Source organism: Oncorhynchus nerka, linkage group LG6 (assembly GCF_034236695.1).
Source record: "Oncorhynchus nerka isolate Pitt River linkage group LG6, Oner_Uvic_2.0, whole genome shotgun sequence".
Lineage (NCBI taxonomy): Eukaryota > Metazoa > Chordata > Actinopteri > Salmoniformes > Salmonidae > Oncorhynchus > Oncorhynchus nerka.
In genome coordinates, this window is record NC_088401.1 from 16978539 (window position 1) to 16998597 (window position 20059).

General features: G+C 44.4%; 1 protein-coding gene across 2 annotated transcripts; it reads left to right on the forward strand.

Annotated features, from left to right (window-relative positions):
* The first annotated feature begins 228 nt into the window (after positions 1-228).
* Positions 229-9790, forward strand: LOC115116304 (zinc-binding protein A33-like). Of its 2 annotated transcripts, none has more exons than XM_029644781.2 (6): positions 229-673; positions 7492-7587; positions 7711-7941; positions 8034-8056; positions 8142-8260; positions 8475-9790. In XM_029644781.2, exons 1-6 carry the CDS (start codon positions 266-268, stop codon positions 9011-9013), a joined length of 1416 nt encoding a protein of 471 aa, XP_029500641.2. In that variant the 5' UTR covers positions 229-265; the 3' UTR covers positions 9014-9790. The 2 variants fall into 2 exon arrangements, with proteins under 2 accessions (XP_029500641.2, XP_064875365.1); XM_065019293.1 differs by lacking the exon at positions 229-673 and adding an exon at positions 1163-2969.
* The last annotated feature ends 10269 nt before the right edge of the window (positions 9791-20059 follow it).

Genomic DNA, 20059 nt, shown 5'->3' on the forward strand with positions numbered 1-20059 from the left:
TGCTGGCTGAATCACAGTTTCGTTTCTAAAGCCTTGAAAGTTAACTTTGGTACTTGGCAGAGGGTGAATCTCAATATCATACTCCTTGTAATCCTCCCTCCTTGCCTCCTTCTCAAAACCCATTGGATGAGAAAGCCAGAGGTCCCGCCCCTCTGACTTTCTCCTCCAATGGGTTTTGAGAAGGAGGCAAGGAGAGAAGATGCGAGGAGTATGAAATTAAGATTTCTCTAAATCCTTCCAGATAAGGGAGTGTCTCAAAAACAGAATGGCTTCCAGATCAGCTTCTCCTGAGGAGGATCTCTCCTGTCCTTTTTGCCGTGAGATCTTCAAAGATCCTGTGGTCTTGTTGTGTAGCCACAGCGTCTGTAAAGCCTGTCTGCAGGAATACTGGAAACAGAGGCGATCTCGGGAATGTCCAGTGTGCAGGAAGAGAAGCAAATCAAAAGGCAATCCTCCCTGTAACCTGGTCTTAAAGAACCTGTGTGAGGCCTTCTTACAGGAGAGGAGAGGGAGAGATTCAGGGGAGTCTGAGGAGCACTGCAATCTGCACAACGAGAAACTCAAGCTCTTCTGTCTGGATGATAAACAGCCCATCTGTGTTGTGTGTCAGGCCTCCAGAAAACATAAAAACCACAACTGCTGCCCCATAGATGAAACTGCACAGTATCAAAAGGTACAGTAGCATAAACAGGTGAATTTAAAATACAGTACATAATTTATATATAATATACAATATACAGTTAGTATCAATGTGTTGTATTTCCGGTACTTCCGTGTGTGAAACCAGTGTCAAATCTATATTTTCCAAGTATTTTTCTCAATATTCCTTTCCGGTCACAACTTGTAGACTTGTTTACGTGTTGTTGTGCGTTTTGTTGCCAACCTATTTTGCTACCTGACAACTTTACGGTTTTTACTTTTTAATTACCGTTCATATTTTTGTTTTTTCCCTCAACTTTTTCACTCCGGACGCTTTATCTGGACACGGTTCGTCAGGACCTCCAACAGCCGAAGCTAAGTAGTAACAGTAGTAACATTAACATGATGCCTTCTAATTGCAGTCGCTGTACTCATAATATACAGGAGAACGATCGCCTTACGGCGAGGATAGCTGCGCTTACAAGCCCAGCTTCAGACGCAATCGTTAGGCAAGGGTAATTTCAGTGTAGGAAAGGATGAAACCGCGTCTGTGCCACCAGTAAGTACAGATAGTAACGTTAGTATTAAATCCCCTCGCACGGTCCCGGCAGCCGGACAACTTTCTCACGGTTGTAGAAATACTCAACCGGTGTCGCTCATTCAGCCGACAGAAACTTTCAACCGGTTTTCCCCATTAAGCAGCGAGTCGGAGTCAGAGGCGGAGCCTTCTCTTGTCTCTACTCCCCCCGTTACGGGGTCTGAGACGCCGAAGCCTCCCACCATTAGCTCTGACAAATTGAAAACTCTAGTCATTGGCGACTCCATTACCCGCAGTATTAGACTTAAAAACGAATCATCCAGCGATCATACACTGTTTACCATGGGGCAGGGCTACCGAAGTTAAGGCTAATCTGAAGATGGTGCTGGCTAAAACTGGCGAGTATAGAGATATTGTTATCCACGTCGGCACCAAGGATGTTAGGATGAAACAGTCAGAGGTCACCAAGTGCAACATAGCTTCAGCGTGTAAATCAGCTAGAAAGATGTGTCAGCATCGAGTAATTGTCTCTGGCCCCCTCCCAGTTAGGGGGAGTGATGAGCTCTACAGCAGTCTCACAACTCAATCGCTCGTTAAATTGTTTTCTGCCCCTCCCAAAAGATAGAATTTGTAGATAATTGGCCCTCTTTCTGGGACTCACCCACAAACAGGACCAAGCCTGACCTGCTGAGGAGTGACGGACTCCATCCTAGCTGGAGGGGTGCTCTCATCTTATCTACCAACATAGACAGGGCTCTAGCTCCACAATGAAATAGGGTGCAGGCCAGGCAGCAGGCTGTTAGCCAGCCTGCCAGCATAGTGGAGTCTGCCACTAGCACAGTCAGTGTAGTCAGCTATCACCATTGAGACTGATTGAGTGTCTGTGCCTCGACCTAGGTTGGGCAAAACTAAACATGGCGGTGTTCGCCTTAGCAATCTCACTAGGATAAAGCCCTCCTCCATTCCTGTCATTATTGAAAGAGATCATGATACCTCACATCTAAAAATAGGGCTACTTAATGTTAGATCCCTTACTTCAAAGGCAATTATAGTCAATGAACTAATCACTGATCATAATCTTGATGTGATTGGCCTGACTGAAACATGGCTTAAGCCTGATGAATTTGCTGTGTTAAATGAGGCCTCACCGCCTGGCTACACTAGTGACCATATCCCCCGTGCATTCTGCAAAGGTGGAGGTGTTGCTAACATTTACGATAGCAAATTTCAATTTACCAAAAAAAAATGATGTTTTCGTCTTTTGAGCTTCATGAAATCTACAGTGGGGCAAAGAAGTATTTAGTCAGCCACCAATTGTGCAAGTTCTCCCACTTAAAAAGATGAGAGAGGCCTGTAATTTTCATCATAGGTACACTTCAACTATGATGGACAAAATGAGAGAGAAAAAAATCCAGAAAGTCACATTGTAGGATTTTTAATGAATTCATTTGCAAATTATGGTGGAAAATAAGTATTTGGTCAATAACAAAAGTTTAATTCAATACTTTGTTATATACCCCTTGTTGGCAATGACAGAGGTCAAATGTTTTCTGTAAGTCTTCACAAGGTTTTCACACACTGTTACTGTCTACTGTCAAAAAGTTATATTTTTGTTTCATCTGACCATATTTTTGTTTCATCTGACCATATGACATTCTCCCAATCTTCTTCTGGATCATCGAAATGCTCTCTAGCAAACTTCAGACGGGCCTGGACATGTACTGGCTTAAGCAGGGGGACACGTCTGGCACTGCAGGATTTGAGTCCCTGGCGGCGTAGTGTGTTACTGATGGTAGGCTTTGTTACTTTGGTCCCAGCTCTCTGCAGGTCATTCACTAGGTCCCCCCGTGTGGTTCTGGGATTTTTGCTCACCGTTCTTGTGATCATTTTGACCCCACGGGGTGAGATCTTGCGTGGAGCCCCAGATCGAGGGAGATTATCAGTGGTCTTGTATGTCTTCCATTTCCTAATAATTGCTCCCACAGTTGATTTCTTCAAACCAAGCTGCTTACCTATTGCAGATTCAGTCTTCCCAGCCTGGTGCAGGTCTACAATTTTGTTTCTGGTGTCCTTTGACAGCTCTTTGGCCTTGGCCATAGTGGAGTTTGGAGTGTGACTGTTTGAGGTTGTGGACAGGTGTCTTTTATACTGATAACAAGTTCAAACAGGTGCCATTAATACAGGTAACGAGTGGAGGACAGAGGAGCCTCTTAAAGAAGAAGTTACAAGTCTGTGAGAGCCAGAAATCTTGCTTGTTTGTAGGTGACCAAATACTTATTTTCCACCATAAATTCCAAATAAATTCATTAAAAATCCTACAATGTGATTTTCTGGATTTTTTTCTCTCATTTTGTCTGTCATAGTTGAAGTGTACCTATGATGAAAATAACAGGCCTCTCTCATCTTTTTAAGTGGGAGAACTTGCACAATTGGTGGCTGACTAAATACTTTTTTGCCCCACTGTATGCAGCCTACTCAATCACTTTTTATAGCTACTGTTTACAGGCCTCCTGGGTCATATACAGCATTCCTCATTGAGTTCCCTGAATTCCTATCGGAACTTGTAGTCATAGCAGATAATATTCTAATCTTTGGTGACTTTAATATTCACATGGAAAAGTCCACAGACTCACTCCAAAAGGCTTTCGGAGTCATCGACTCAGTGGGTTTTGTCCAACATGTCTCTGGACCCACTCACTGTCACAGTCATACTCTGGACCTAGTTTTGTCCCATGGAATAAATGTTGTGGATCTTAATGTTTTTCCTCATAATCCTGGACTATCGGACCACCATTTTATTACGTTTGCAATTGCAACAAATAAATTGCTCAGACCCCAACCAAGGAACATCAAAAGTCGTGCTATAAATTCACAGACAACACAAAGATTCCTTGATGTCCTTCCAGATTCCCTCTGTCTACCCAAGGATGCCAGAGGACAAAAATCAGTTAACCACCTAACTGAGGAACTCAATTTAACCTTGCGCAATACCCTAGATGCAGTTGCACCCCTAAAAACTAAAAACATTTCTCATAAGAAACTAGCTCCCTGGTACACAGAAAATATCCGAGCCCTGAAGCAAGCGTCCAGAAAATTGGAACGGAAATGGCGCCAAACTGGAAGTCTTCCGACTAGCTTGGAAAGACAGTACCGTGCAGTACCGAAGAGCCCTTACTGCTGCTCGATCATCCTATTTTTCTAACTTAATTGAGGAAAATAAGAACAATCCGAAATTTATTTTTGATACTGTCGCAAAGCTAACTAAAAAGCAGCTTTCCCCAAGAGAGGATGGCTTTCACTTTAGCAGTGATAAATTCATGAACTTCTTTGAGGAAAAGATCATGATTATTAGAAAGCAAATTACAGACTCCTCTTTAAATCTGCGTTTTCCTTCAAAGCTCAGTTGTCCTGCGTCTGCACAACTCTGCCAGGACCTAGGATCAAGAGAGACGCTCAAGTGTTTTAGTACTATATCTCTTGACACAATGATGAAAATAATCATGGCCTCTAAACCTTCAAGCTGCATACTGGACCCTATTCCAACTAAACTACTGAAAGAGCTGCTTCCTGTGCTTGCCCCTCCTATGTTGAACATAATAAACAGCTCTCTATCCACCGGATGTGTACCAAACTCACTGAAAGTGGCAGTAATAAAGCCTCTCTTGAAAAAGCCAAACCTTGACCCAGAAAATATTTAAAAAACTATCTGCCTATATCGAATCTTCCATTCCTCTCAAAAATTTTAGAAGAGGCTGTTGCGCAGCAAATCACTGCCTTCCTGAAGACAAACAATGTATACGAAATGCTTCAGTCTGGTTTTAGACCCCATCATAGCACTGAGACAGCACTTGTGAAGGTGGTAAATTACCTTTTAATGGCATCAGACCGAGGCTCTGCATCTGTCCTTGTGCTCCTAGACCTTAGTGCTGCTTTTGATACCATCGATCACCACATTCTTTTGGAGAGATTGGAAACCCAAATTGGTCTACACGGACAAGTTCTGGCCTGGTTTAGATCTTATCTGTCGGAAAGATATCAGTTTTTCTCTGTGAATGGTTTGTCCTCTGACAAATCAACTGTACATTTCGGTGTTCCTCAAGGTTCCGTTTTAGGACCACTATTGTTTTCACTGGGCGGCAGGGTAGCCTAGTGGTTAGAGCATTGGACTAGTAACCGAAAGGTTGCAAGTTCAAATCCCCGAGCTGACAAGGTACAAAATCTGTCGTTCTGCCCCTGAACAGGCAGTTAACCCACTCTTCCTAGGCCGTCATTGAAAATAAGAATTTGTTCTTAACTGACTTGCCTAGTAAAATAAAGGTAAAATAAAAAATTGTTTTCACTATATATTCTACCTCTTGGGGATGTCATTCGAAAACATAATGTTAACTTTCACTGCTATGCGGATGACACACAGCTGTACATTTCAATGAAACATGGTGAAGCCCCAAAATTGCCGTCTCTAGAAGCATGCGTTTCAGACATAAGGAAGTGTATGGCTGCAAACGTTCTACTTTTAAACTCGGACAAAACAGAGATGCTTGTTCTAGGTCCCAAGAAACAAAGAGATCTTCTGTTGAATCTGACAATTAATCTTAATGGTTGTACAGTCGTCTCAAATAAAACTGTGAAGGACCTCGGCATTACTCTGGACCCTGATCTCTCTTTTGAAGAACATATCAAGACCATTTCAAGGACAGCTTTTTTCCATCTACGTAACATTGCAAAAATCCCGGTTCCCCTCTTTCCACTGGGATTCTCTGCCTCTAAACCTATTACAGGGGCTGAGTCATTGGCTTACTGGGGCTCTCATACCGTCCCTGGAGGGGGTGCGTCACCTGAGTGGGTTGATTCACTGATCTGGTCATCCTGTCTGGGTTGGCGCCCCCCCTTGGGTTGTGCCGTGGCGAAGATCTTTGTGGGCTATACTCAGCCTTGTCTCAGGATGGTAAGTTGGTGGTTGAAGATATCCCTCTAGTGGTGTGGGGGCTGTGCTTTGGCAAAGTGGGTGGGGTTATATCCTTCCTGTTTGGCCCTGTCCGGGGGTGTCCTCGGATGGGGCCACAGTGTCTCCTGCAGTAGTTTGTGTCGGGGGGCTAGGGTCAGTTTGTTATATCTGGAGTACTTCTCCTGTCCTATTCGGTGTCCTGTGTGAATTTAAGCGTGCTCTCTCTAATTCTCTCTTTCTCTCGGAGGAGGACCTGAGCCCTAGGACCATGCCTCAGGACTACCTGACATGACTCCTTGCTGTCCCCAGTCCACCTGGCCGTGCTGCTGCTCCAGTTTCAACTGTTCTGCCTTATTATTATTCGACCATGCTGGTCATTTATGAACATTTGAACATCTTGGCCATGTTCTGTTATAATCTCCACCCGGCACAGCCAGAAGAGGACTGGCCACCCCACGTAGCCTGGTTCCTCTCTAGGTTTCTTCCTAGGTTTTGGCCTTTTTAGGGAGTTTTTCCTAGCCACCGTGCTTCTACACCTGCATTGCTTGCTGTTTGGGGTTTTAGGCTGGGTTTCTGTACATCACTTTGAGATATCAGCTGATGTACGAAGGGCTATATAAATAAATTTGATTTGAAATCATTTCCTAATTCCTGTAAAAAAAACAGATCTATCTGGATTGAAGGCGTACAAACATCTAACCACACACATATAGCGTGACACCTATCTACTATACTCACCAAGAGACACCTAACTACTATACTCACCAAGTGACACCTAACTACTATTCTCACCAAGTGACACCTAACTACTATACTCACCACGTGACACCTAACTACTATACTCACCACGTGACACCTAACTACTATACTCACCACGTGACACCTAACTACTATACTCACCAAATGACACCTAACTACTATACTCACCAAATGACACCTAACTACTATACTCACCAAGTGACACCTAACTACTATACTCACCAAGTGACACCTAACTACTATACTCACCACGTGACACTTAACTACTATACTCACCACGTGACACCTAATTACTATACTCACCACGTGACACCTAACTACTATACTCACCACGTGACACCTAACTACTATACTCACCACGTGACACCTAACTACTATACTCACCACGTGACACCTAACTACTATACTCACCACGTGACACCTAACTACTATACTCACCACGTGACACCTAACTACTATACTCACCACGTGACACCTAACTACTATACTCACATACCCTGGCTTGTACACAGAGGGGAACAGTCCATTCACCTTCCCCTCCATGTCGATCAACTCTGTAATGAAACAACAAAGTACAAATTCTCTTCAATAAAACAATGTCTCTTTCCAGGAGGAACTCCAGACTTTCCTGAAGCCCTTAAAGGAGAAGCTGGAGGTCTTTAATAAAGTTAAACAAACCTGTGACCAAACAGTGAAACACATTAAGGTGAGGATGCTGAGTTGTAAGAGAACATAGAATTGTATGGATTTTACTCAAAAGTATTTTGTGGATAAACTGTGAAAATGAACATTTAAATAATGTAATGCCTTTGTTATCTCTTGTGTCCAGAACAAGGCCCAGCACACAGAGATGGTGATTAAAAAAGATTTTCAGAAGCTCCACCAGTTTCTACGAGAGGAAGAGGGGGTGAGGATAGCTGTTCTGAGGGAGGAAGAGAAGCAGAAGAGTCAGGTGATGAAGGAGAAGATTGAGGAGATGAGCAGAGAGATATCATCACTTTCAGACACAATCAGAGCCTTAGAGGAGGAGCTGAGAGCTGAAGACATCTCATTCCTGAAGGTCAGCACTGCTCTCTCTAAATTTTAGGGTATGTTTATCGGTTGACTGGTTAATATTGATTGACTGACTCAATCTATTATTTTGTTCTGTAGAACTACAAGGCCATAGTGAGAAGGTAAGTCATCTGTCTGCTGTCTCTCTCTGTTCTGTGGTTCTGAATCCAACCCTACAGCAACACTGACTCCTGAATGTTCTTCCAGAACCCAGTGCACATTGCCGGATCCACAGCTGGTCTCAGGGTCGCTGATAGACGTGGCCAAACACCTGGGAAACCTGCAGTTCAGAGTCTGGGAGAAAATGCAAGGGATTGTGAAATACAGTAAATAAATATCAATTTATGATGATACTAAAATGCATTTATCTGCCTGACCGTCAACTGTGCAGTACAAGTAACCAGTATCATTGACAGTGGTACAAAACTATTATAAATTTGACTTGTTCTTCCAGGCATCCAAAAATATATATATTTTTAAACCGCATCAACCAGAAATCACCCACCGTTCTAATCTAGTAAATTTGCTCTTTGCACTCAGGTCCTGTCACTCTGGACCCCAACACTGCCCACCTAGGTCTCCTCCTATCTGAGAATCTGACCATTGTGGAATGCACAAATGAGAAACAGCAGCTCCCTGATAACCCAGAGAGGTTTGATTACTATGCATGGGTCTTGGGTTCTGAGGGATTTAACTCAGGGACACACAGCTGGGACGTTGAGGTTGGGAACAATACATTCTGGTCACTGGGTGTGATGGAAAAGTCTGTCCAGAGGAAGGGAGCAGTTAATACTGGACACTGGCGATTCTGGCACTTCAAAGGTAAATATGGAGCATTTTCCCCACCAGAATCAACCAGTGTCCTCCCTGTGGCAAAGAAACCCAAAAGGATCAGAGTTCAGCTGGACTGGGACAGAGGAGCGCTGTCATTCTCTGACCCTGATGAGAACACATGTTGTTTACACACTATTTCACACACTTTCACTGAGAGAGTCTTTCCATACTTGGGTAGTTACTGCAAGCTCTCCCCTCTGAGAATCGTACCAGCGAAGACCTCTGTAAAAGTACAGCATAGTTAGAATCTCTGTCTAGCGCAACAGCATCTATTGATCATGATACGTGTGTCAATACATGTTTTATAGGTAAAAAATAATCTTACAAATCAACTCAATTTTATTTTACAATGAACATAAAATAGTTTGACAGTGAAATGTATAGAATGTTAAAGGTAATGGAGCCCTTTTTCTTGATCACCCTCATCACAGTGCACTACCCTTCCCCTTCATGTGATGTTTCTGCTCATCTTACAAATTTACTTGACAGTCAGTCACACTTAACTGTATATTCATCGTAACATTATTTGGGAAGCTTAGCCATTAGAGGCTTCTGTTCTGGAGGATGCCAAACAGAGCGTTATAATAATACGGATAATGATTCCCATCTGGCTCAAAGAACCATGAAACATAATGCAATCTAGTGGTGGGGTTGTCTCAGAGAGAGGTGTTTAGAACAACCAACGCAGGTACTTGGTGCTGCTACCTGCCCATTGGTCAGTGGGACGGGTACAGAGTGTTCATACTGTAGGCAGGTGAGCTGACCGACGCCTGGTCAGTGAGGACTAGGTATGTATGAAGTGTCCTGGCAGTTGCACAGCTCCAGGTGGTTTGACCTGTTAGGAGACAGCCTGACCAGGCTTTGGACCTCAGCAGAGCAGGCCGACCCTGTCTGAGAAGGATCTGTCAAACTAAACGTGAGGTATTCTATCCGCCCTGTGTATTGTACATTATTTGTAAGGCCTGTTGTATGTCTTGTTATTACCAGTAATTCTCTATAATAAAATTGGACAAAAATGTGAATTTTCTCCATGTGAGGTTTAAGAACAGCCTGAGTGCCAGGCTGTTGGTGTGCTGTCATACCAATGACTTGACAACGGAGTTGACAAGAACACACAGATCTGAGACCTGGCTAGGTTCAGAACAGGGCTGTTCGATGTCGGTCCTGGAGGGCCAGAACACTTCCGGTTTTCATCCTTTCCTTCTATTAAGGGACTAACTTAGACCTGGAACACCAGGTGAGCACTATTCTACCTGGTAGAAACCCAAAACAGAAGCGTTTGGGCCCTCCAGGACCAGAATTGAGCAGCCCTGGTTTAGAACACTGAGGAGAACAGTACCACAATGTGCAGGGTTCTAGTTGACTGAAAGTTCAACCCCTCATTCACATTGTCATCCGGTGATATACTGCACAACACTGGAAAACTCAGCTCTCTCAGGTACAGGTGATTATTTCCATTTAAAAAAAAGGATTTAAAACAGGACTTATCTCATTATAAACAGCCAGATTCAGAGTTTCAGAGTTAAAACAGAACAAAATAATATTCCACCTAAACCGTGACTTTCAGGTCCTGCTAACGAACCAAGAGTGAGTCTTGGAAGTGACCTGTTGCCTCCAGAAGCCATTCTTGAGGAGGGAGTGTGACCATGAGAGAAAATGGCTTCCAGATCGTGTCTCCCAAAGGAGAAAAGATCTCTGCTGTCCTGTTTGCTATGACATCTTCAGGGATCCTGTCATGCTGTTATGTAGCCACAGCATCTGTTCATTGGTAGACAGCCATAGATTTTCAAGCTGATAAGTCAAAACTGTAACTAGGCTACTCAGAAACATTCACTGTATTCTTGGCAAGCAACTCCAGTGTATATTTGGCCTTGTGTTTTAAGTTATTGTCCTGCTGAAAGGTGAATCCATCTCCCAGTGTCTGGTGGAAAGCAGACTGAACCAGGTTTTCCTCTAGGATGTTGCCTGTGGTTAGCTACATTCCATTTATTTTGTATCCTGAAAAACTTCCCATTCCTTAATGATTATAAGCATACCCATAACATGATGCAGCCACCACCATACTTGCGAGTATAAACTTATGTGTTGTGTTAGATTTGCCCCAAACCTAATGCTTTGTATTCAGGACAAAAAGTTCATTTCTTTGCCAAATGTTTGGCAGTGTTGTTGCAAACAGGATGTGTGTTTTGGAATATTTTTATTCTGTGCAGGTGTGCACACCCTTCTGCCCTCACAACAGCCTCCATTGGTCAGGGCATGGACTCTACAAGGCGTCGAAAGCGCTCTGCAGGCATACTGACCCATATTGACTCCAATGCTTGATACACACGGGAAACTGTTGTGTGAAAAACCCAGCAACATTGCAACGTTTGTCACACTCAAACCGGTGCGTCTGGCACTTACCATCATACCCTGTTCAAAGGCACTTCAATATTTTGTCTTTCCCATTCACCCTCTGAATGGCACATACAATATCCATGTCTTTAACCTGTCTCCTACCCTTCTTCTAAACTGATTTAAAGCGGATTTAACAAGTGACATCAATGAGGGATCATAGCTTTCACCTGGTCAGTCTGTCATGGAAAGAGCAGGTGTTCTTAATGTTTTATACACTCAGTGTATATCTGTATTCCAGGTATACTCTGCAGGTGTCTAACTTCCAGATGGCTATACTACCAGAGTACAACACAGAGGACATGTACACTGTATGACTGATAACACACGGATCAAAACTGTTTGTTCTCCCGAGTGGCGCAGTGGTCTAAGGCACTGCATCACAGTGCTAGAGGTTGTCACTACAGTGGTCTAAGGCACTGCATCACAGTGCTAGAGGTTGTCACTACAGGCCCGTGTTTGATCCCAAGCTGTGTCGCGGCCGGCTGGACCCGGTAGACCCATGAGGCGGCGCACAATTGGCCCAACGTCGTCCGGGTTAGGGGAGGGCTTGGCCAGCCGGGATGTCCTCATCCCATCGCGCTCTAGCGACTCCTTGTGGCGGGACAGGTGCATGCACGCTGACATTGGTCGCCAGCTGTACGGTGTTTCCTCCTCTGGCTTCCGTGTTAAGCGAGCAGTGTGTCAAGAAGCAGTGCGGTTTGGCAGGGTCGTGTTTTGGAGGACGCATGGCTCTCGACCTTCGCCTCTCTCGAATCCATACAGGAGTTGCAGCGATAGGACAAGACTGTAAGTACCAACTGGGGTAAAAAGTATTTTTTAAATAATAAACTGAGTTCTACTGATAATTCTGTGGTGTAAATATATGACAAGTATTTTTGTTATTTATTAAATCACCCCTGATATGATAGTTGTATGGTACTGACTGTGAGCAGTCCCTGAGGTTGAAGGTTTAGCAGATCTTGTTCAAATCCAAATTCAACCAGGATTCTTTCTTCTGTGTTTTATTATGATGGTCAACTAGAGGGACTTCTGGACTTTAATGGCAAACAGTACTCCTATGGCAAACAGTCGACACTGTTCAAACCAGAAATCCTGATCAGTCTTCCTGGGATACAAGAAGTCCTCCACTGTCTACCTTTAGCTCCTTCTCTCCCTCCCTCCATATTTATTTATTTCTCCCTCCATTTATCTTCCTCTCTTCCTCTGCCTGTCAACTGCTCTCTCTCACTTTATCTCCTCTCCCTCCATCTAGCTTTCTCTCGCTGTCTGTCAAAGCATGGATGTAAGATGTAATCCTATGTGTTGTTCTTATCTCCAGTAAGAAGCGGCGTGTGAACATTAACGTTCCTATGAAGACTGAACAGGAGACGACACACAAGAACATCGAGGAGGACCACAAACTCAGGGTCCCTGTCATCAAGATAACACACTTAAGTGATAATGCCAGATAAGCTGGTGTTTTGGAGGATATATTGGCACGGGTGTAGTTAGGCCAGAGAGGAAGTCCATGGCTGGCAAACCGTGCCAATATATCCTCCAAACAAACACTGGCTTCTAGGGCATTATTTTTATACAATGGGTTAAAAACATATTCATTTACATTTAAGTCATTTAGCAGACGCTCTTATCCAGAGCGACTTACAAATTGGTGCATTCACCTTATGACATCCAGTGGAACAGTAGTGCATCTAAATCTTTTAAGGGGGGGGGTGAGAGGGATTACTTTATCCTATCCTAGGTATTCCTTAAGAGGTGGGGTTTCAGGTGTCTCCGGAAGGTGGTGATTGACTCCGCTGTCCTGGCGTCGTGAGGGAGTTTGTTCCACCATTGGGGGGCCAGAGCAGCGAACAGTTTTGACTGGGCTGAGCGGGAACTGTACTTCCTCAGTGGTAGGGAGGCGAGCAGGCCAGAGGTGGATGAACGCAGTGCCCTTGTTTGGGTGTAGGGCCTGATCAGAGCCTGGAGGTACTGAGGTGCCGTTCCCCTCACAGCTCCGTAGGCAAGCACCATGGTCTTGTAGCGGATGCGAGCTTCAACTGGAAGCCAGTGGAGAGAGCGGAGGAGCAGGGTGACGTGAGAGAACTTGGGAAGGTTGAACACCAGACGGGCTGCGGCGTTCTGGATGAGTTGTAGGGGTTTAATGGCACAGGCAGGGAGCCCAGCCAACAGCGAGTTGCAGTAATCCAGACGGGAGATGACAAGTGCCTGGATTAGGACCTGCGCCGCTTCCTGTGTGAGGCAGGGTCGTACTCTGCGGATGTTGTAGAGCATGAACCTACAGGAACGGGCCACCGCCTTGATGTTAGTTGAGAACGACAGGGTGTTGTCCAGGATCACGCCAAGGTTCTTAGCGCTCTGGGAGGAGGACACAATGGAGTTGTCAACCGTGATGGCGAGATCATGGAACGGGCAGTCCTTCCCCGGGAGGAAGAGCAGCTCCGTCTTGCCGAGGTTCAGCTTGAGGTGGTGATCCGTCATCCACACTGATATGTCTGCCAGACATGCAGAGATGCGATTCGCCACCTGGTCGTCAGAAGGGGGAAAGGAGAAGATTAATTGTGTGTCGTCTGCATAGCAATGATAGGAGAGACCATGTGAGGTTATGACAGAGCCAAGTGATTTGGTGTATAGCGTATATTCGAATGATTGACATATTTTCATTAAAAATGTCATTGATTAATAAATAAAACGAAAGACCAGCAGGCTTGGGTAGCAATCCTAGATGTGTGTCGGGACTATATCTTGTGGAAGAATGAAATATTATGAATAAATTAATCAAAATGTCAATCATTATTTGAATATGTTGGTTATCCATTTAAAAGTGATAATGCCCAGCTGTCTGGCAACTTGGAGAAGCCCCTGTCAGAGAGGAGACACTGGGAGGAGAGGAATAGAGAAGGCCCAGTCAGAGAGGAGACACTGGGAAGAGAGGAATGGAGAAGCCCCAGTCAGAGAGGAGACACTGGGAGGAGAGGAATGGAGAAGCCCCAGTCAGAGAGGAGACACTGGGAGGAAAGGAATGGAGAAGCCCCTGTCAGAGAGGAGACACTGGGAGGAGAGGAATGGAGAAGCCCCAGTCAGAGAGGAGACACTGGGAGGAGAGGAATGGAGAAGCCCCAGTCAGAGAGGAGACACTGGGAGGAGAGGAATGGAGAAGCCCCAGTCAGAGAGGAGACACTGGGAGGAGAGGAATGGAGAAGCCCCAGTCAGAGAGGACACACTGGGAGGAGAGGAATGGAGAAGCCCCAGTCAGAGAGGAGACACTGGGAGGAGAGGAATGGAGAAGCCCCAGTCAGAGAGGAGACACTGGGAGGAGAGGAATAGAGAAGCCCCAGTCAGAGAGGAGACACTGGGAGGAGAGGAATGGAGAAGCCCCAGTCAGAGAGGAGACACTGGGAGGAGAGGAATGGAGAAGCCCCAGTCAGAGAGGAGACACTGGGAGGAGAGGAATGGAGAAGCCCCAGTCAGAGAGGAGACACTGGGAGGAGAGGAATGGAGAAGCCCCAGTCAGAGAGGAGACACTGGGAGGAGAGGAATGGAGAAGCCCCTGTCAGAGAGGAGACACTGGCAGGAGAGGAATGGAGAAGCCCCTGTCAGAGAGGAGACACTGGGAGGAGAGGAATGGAGAAGCCCCTGTCAGAGAGGAGACACTGGGAGGAGAGGAATGGAGAAGCCCCTGTCAGAGAGGAGACACTGGGAGGAGAGGAATGGAGAAGCCCCAGTCAGAGAGGAGACACTGGGAGGAGAGGAATGGAGAAGCCCCAGTCAGAGAGGAGACACTGGGAGGAGAGGAATGGAGAAGCCCCTGTCAGAGAGGAGACACTGGGAGGAGAGGAATGGAGAAGCCCCTGTCAGAGAGGAGACACTGGGAGGAGAGGAATGGAGAAGCCCCAGTCAGAGAGGAGACACTGGGAGGAGAGGAATGGAGAAGCCCCTGTCAGAGAGGAGACACTGGGAGGAGAGGAATGGAGAAGCCCCAGTCAGAGAGGAGACACTGGGAGGAGAGGAATGGAGAAGCCCCAGTCAGAGAGGAGACACTGGGAGGAGAGGAATGGAGAAGCCCCTGTCAGAGAGGAGACACTGGGAGGAGAGGAATGGAGAAGCCCCTGTCAGAGAGGAGACACTGGGAGGAGAGGAATGGAGAAGCCCCAGTCAGAGAGGAGACACTGGGAGGAGAGGAATGGAGAAGCCCCTGTCAGAGAGGAGACACTGGGAGGAGAGGAATGGAGAAGCCCCTGGACCAACTGAACTGATGCCACTGCTGCTGTTTGCTGCGTTTTACATCGGCAGCCCAATTCTGATTTTTTTTTCTCACTATTTGTTCTTTTGAACAATCACATCAAATCTGCCTGTATAAAACGCAGCCTGTGAGAACAAAACATTGGCGGCTCAAAGAACAATTGACACCTTCGATTTGCTCTTATTTTATTAAGCATAACGTTGAACAATACTCCCTGTAAACAGTCAAAATCAGCACCTTGGTAGTGAGAAGAGTGGTCCCGGAGAGACAACTGGGAGGAAACCAGGGCTACGTTCAGGAGGGAACATTAGAAATGTCTCGTGTAGAGCAGTTTCACTATTCTATGTGACAGAGAAGCATGGCTCTTCTATAGAGTAGGCCTGTATTTATATCTGAACATTCTGGAATGTTGAATCCCACTGGACGCCAGCCATGTATACTTGAGGGAGTATACATCTAAGAGATCGGTGGGATACTAGCCAAGATGGTGGATAAATGTCTTACTCAGGCTGTTAACCTCTTCAACTGTGTCATTATTGGATAAAAAGACGTGCCCGTTTTAAGCGCAATATTTTGTCACGAAAAGATGCTCGACTATGCATGGAATTGACAGCCTTGGAAAGACAAAACTCTGACGTCTCCAAAACTGCAAAGATATTATCTGTGAGTGCCCCAGAACTAATGCAACAGGCGAAACCAAGATGAAGTTTCATACAAGAAATGCCCCAGATTCTGAAGGCGCTGTGTTCCAATGTCTCCTTATATGGCTGTGAATGCGCCAGGAATGAGCCTGCGCTTTCTGTCTATTCCCCGAGGTGTCTGCAGCATTGTGAGGTGTTTGTAGGCATATCATTGGAAGATTGACCATAAGAGACTACATTTACCTGGTGTCCCGCCCGGTGTCCTGTGTGCGTAATCTGTAGGTCCATGCGCCTTCCATTTCTTCAGAAGAGAAAGTAAACTGCCACGATGGATTTCATCGTCGATAGATATGTGAAAAACACCTTGAGGATTGATTCTAAACATCGGTTTGCCATGTTTCTGTCGATATTATGGAGTTAATTTGGAAAAAAGTTAACGTTTTAATGACTTATTATTATTATTTTTTCCTTACCCAAACGTGATGAACAAAACGGAGCGATTAGTCGACACAAATAATATTTTTTGTAAAAACGGAACATTTGCTATCTAACAGAGTCTCCTCATTGAAAACATCTGAAGTTCTTCAAAGGTAAATTACTTTATTTGAATTCTTTTCTGGTTTTTGTGGAAAATATTGCATGGTGAAAGAGGCATAATACTATGCTAGGCTATCAATACTGTTACACAAATGCTTGTTTAGCTATGGTTCAAAAGCATATTTTGAAATTCTAAGATGACAGTGTTGTTAACAAAAGGCTAAGCTTGAGAGCAAATAGATTAATTTCATTTCATTTGCGATTTTCATGAATAGTTAACGTTGTGTTATGCTAATGAGCTTGCGGATAGATTTACACAATCCTGGATACAGGTTTTTTTTCGTAGCTAAACACGTGACGCAGAAAACGGACCAATTTGTCAACACAAATAATATTTTTTGTAAAAACGGAACATTTGCTATCTAACTGAGTCTCCTCATTGAAAACATCTGAAGTTCTTCAAAGGTAAATGATTTTATTTGAATCCTTTTCTGGTTTTTGTGAAAATGTTGCCTGCTGAATGCTAACGCTAAATGCTACGCTAAATGCTACGCTAGCAATCAATACTGTTACACAAATGCTTGTTTTGCAATGGTTGAGAAGCATATTTTGAAAATCTGAGATGACAGTGTTGTTAACAAAAGGCTAAGCTTGAGAGCAAATAGATTAATTTCATTTCATTTGCGATTTTCATGAATAGTTAACGTTGCGTTATGGTAATGAGCTTGAGGCTGTAGTCACGATACCGGATCCGGGATGGCTCGACGCAAGAAGTTAAACATTGAAGAAAATGGTCACAGTTGAGGTCTATTTAAGGGGTGTCTCCCCCACAGACACCAAAGGGATAGCGACTGGGCCTGGTCTACTTAGTTCATTGACTGTATATGAACCAGAAACAACGAGGGAGTGGGATGTCTCTCTTCCTCTTCCATCTCTGACACTAATCTTCGGGAGCTGCTGTGTCTGCTGGTTTTCCAGTGAGACCGATTTAGACCTGAGCAACCAGGTTTGTGTCTGAGCAATGTGTGTATCATTTGATCAATGCATCTCCCAGAGTTCCCCAGCCCTGTCCTAACACGAGCAACATAAACTACTTAAAACAAAGGAGTCTCCTGACTTCACCCATCCACTAAACAACAGCGTCAGTCATCGGTATCTGTTCGCAGGCCTTCACAGAGCCCTCCCAGCTGCTGGTAAAGTTGACACAATAAGTTAGTTGTAAAAACAAGAGACAGGAGCAGTCCGTCTCACTAAACATGATTCAAGGCTGGTCGTATTGCTTCAAATCTGCAGTATTCACTAGCACCAGGTATCACTAGATTCCTTCTGCCCCTGAACAGGCAGTTAACCCACTGTTCCTAGGCCGTCATTCAAAATAAGAATTTGTTCTTAACTGACTTGCCTAGTTAAATAAATGTAAATAAAATTATCATCTAGAACAGAGACCACATCATAGCATCCCTCAGGTGGTCATTAATCATCATCATCTAGAACAGAGACCACATCATAGCATCCCTCAGGTGGTCATTAATCATCATCATCTAGAACAGAGACCACATCATAGCATCCCTCAGGTGGTCATTAATCATCATCATCTAGAACAGAGACCACATCATAGCATCCCTCAGGTGGTCATTAATCATTATCATCTAGAACAGAGACCACATCATAGCATCCCTCAGGTGGTCATCATCATCTAGAACAGAGACCACATCATAGCATCCCTCAGGGGGCCATTAATCATCATCATCTAGAACAGAGACCACATCATAGCATCCCTCAGGTGGTCATTAATCATTATCATCTAGAACAGAGACCACATCATAGCATCCCTCAGGTGGTCATCATCATCTAGAACAGAGACCACATCATAGCATCCCTCAGGGGGCCATTAATCATTATCATCTAGAACAGAGACCACATCATAGCATCCCTCAGGTGGTCATTATCATCATCAAAACATTGAAACAAGTGAAACAGACAGATTTTTGGAATAAACCAGATGTAGTCACTACACAGGTAGTTCTGCTCGTCATCACTCATCCTTTCACTGTCACCAAGCTCAGATGGCGCCGACAGAGATGGTCGTCTCGAGTCCTTAGGAAACTATGCAGTATTTTGATTTCTCATCCAAATATTTATGTACATATTCTTATTCCATCCCTTTAGATGTGTGTATAAGGTAGTTGTTGGGAATTGTTAAGATTACTTGTTAGATATTACTGCACTGTCGGGAACTAGAAGCACAAGAATCCGCTACACTCGCATTAACATCTGTTAACCATGTGTATGTGACCATTAACATCTGCTAACCATGTGTATGTGATCAATAACATCTGCTAACCATGTGTATGTGATCAATAACATCTGCTTACCATGTGTATGTGACCATTAACATCTGCTAACCATGTGCATGTGACCATTAACATCTGCTAACCATGTGTATGTGACCAATAACATCTGCTAACCATGTGAATGTGACCATTAACATCTGCTAACCATGTGCATGTGATCATTAACATCTGCTAACCATGTGTATGTGACCATTAACATCTGCTAACCATGTGCATGTGACCATTAACATCTGCTAACCATGTGCATGTGACCATTAACATCTGCTAACCATGTGTATGTGACCAATAACATCTGCTAACCATGTGTATGTGACCAATAACATCTGCTAACCATGTGCATGTGATCATTAACATCTGCTAACCATGTGAATGTGACCATTAACATCTGCTAACCATGTGCACGTGACCATTAACATCTGCTAACCATATGCATGTGCCCAATAACATCTGCTAACCATGTGCATGTGCCCAATAACATCTGCTAATGTGTATGTGACCATTAACATCTGCTAACCATGTGCATAATAACATCTGCTAACCATGTGTATGTGACCATTAACATCTGCTAACCATGTGCATGTGCCCAATAACATCTGCTAACCATGTGTATGTGACCAATAACATCTGCTAACCATGTGCATGTGCCCAATAACATCTGCTAACCATGTGTATGTGACCATTAACATCTGCTAACCATGTGCATAATAACATCTGCTAACCATGTGTATGTGACCATTAACATCTGCTAACCATGTGCATGTGCCCAATAACATCTGCTAACCATGTGTATGTGACCAATAACATCTGCTAACCATGTGCATGTGCCCAATAACATCTGCTAACCATGTGCATGTGCCCAATAACATCTGCTAACCATGTGTATGTGACCAATAACATCTGCTAACCATGTGTATGTGACCAATAACATCTGCTAACCATGTGTATGTGACCAATAACATCTGCTAACCATGTGTATGTGACCATTAACATCTGCTAACCATGTGTATGTGACCATTAACATCTGCTAACCATGTGTATGTGACCAATACAATTTGTTTTGACCTCCAATATCAGTCTATAGACTCAAACCAGTGTTCTGGCACTCCAGTGTGTGTCTGTGGC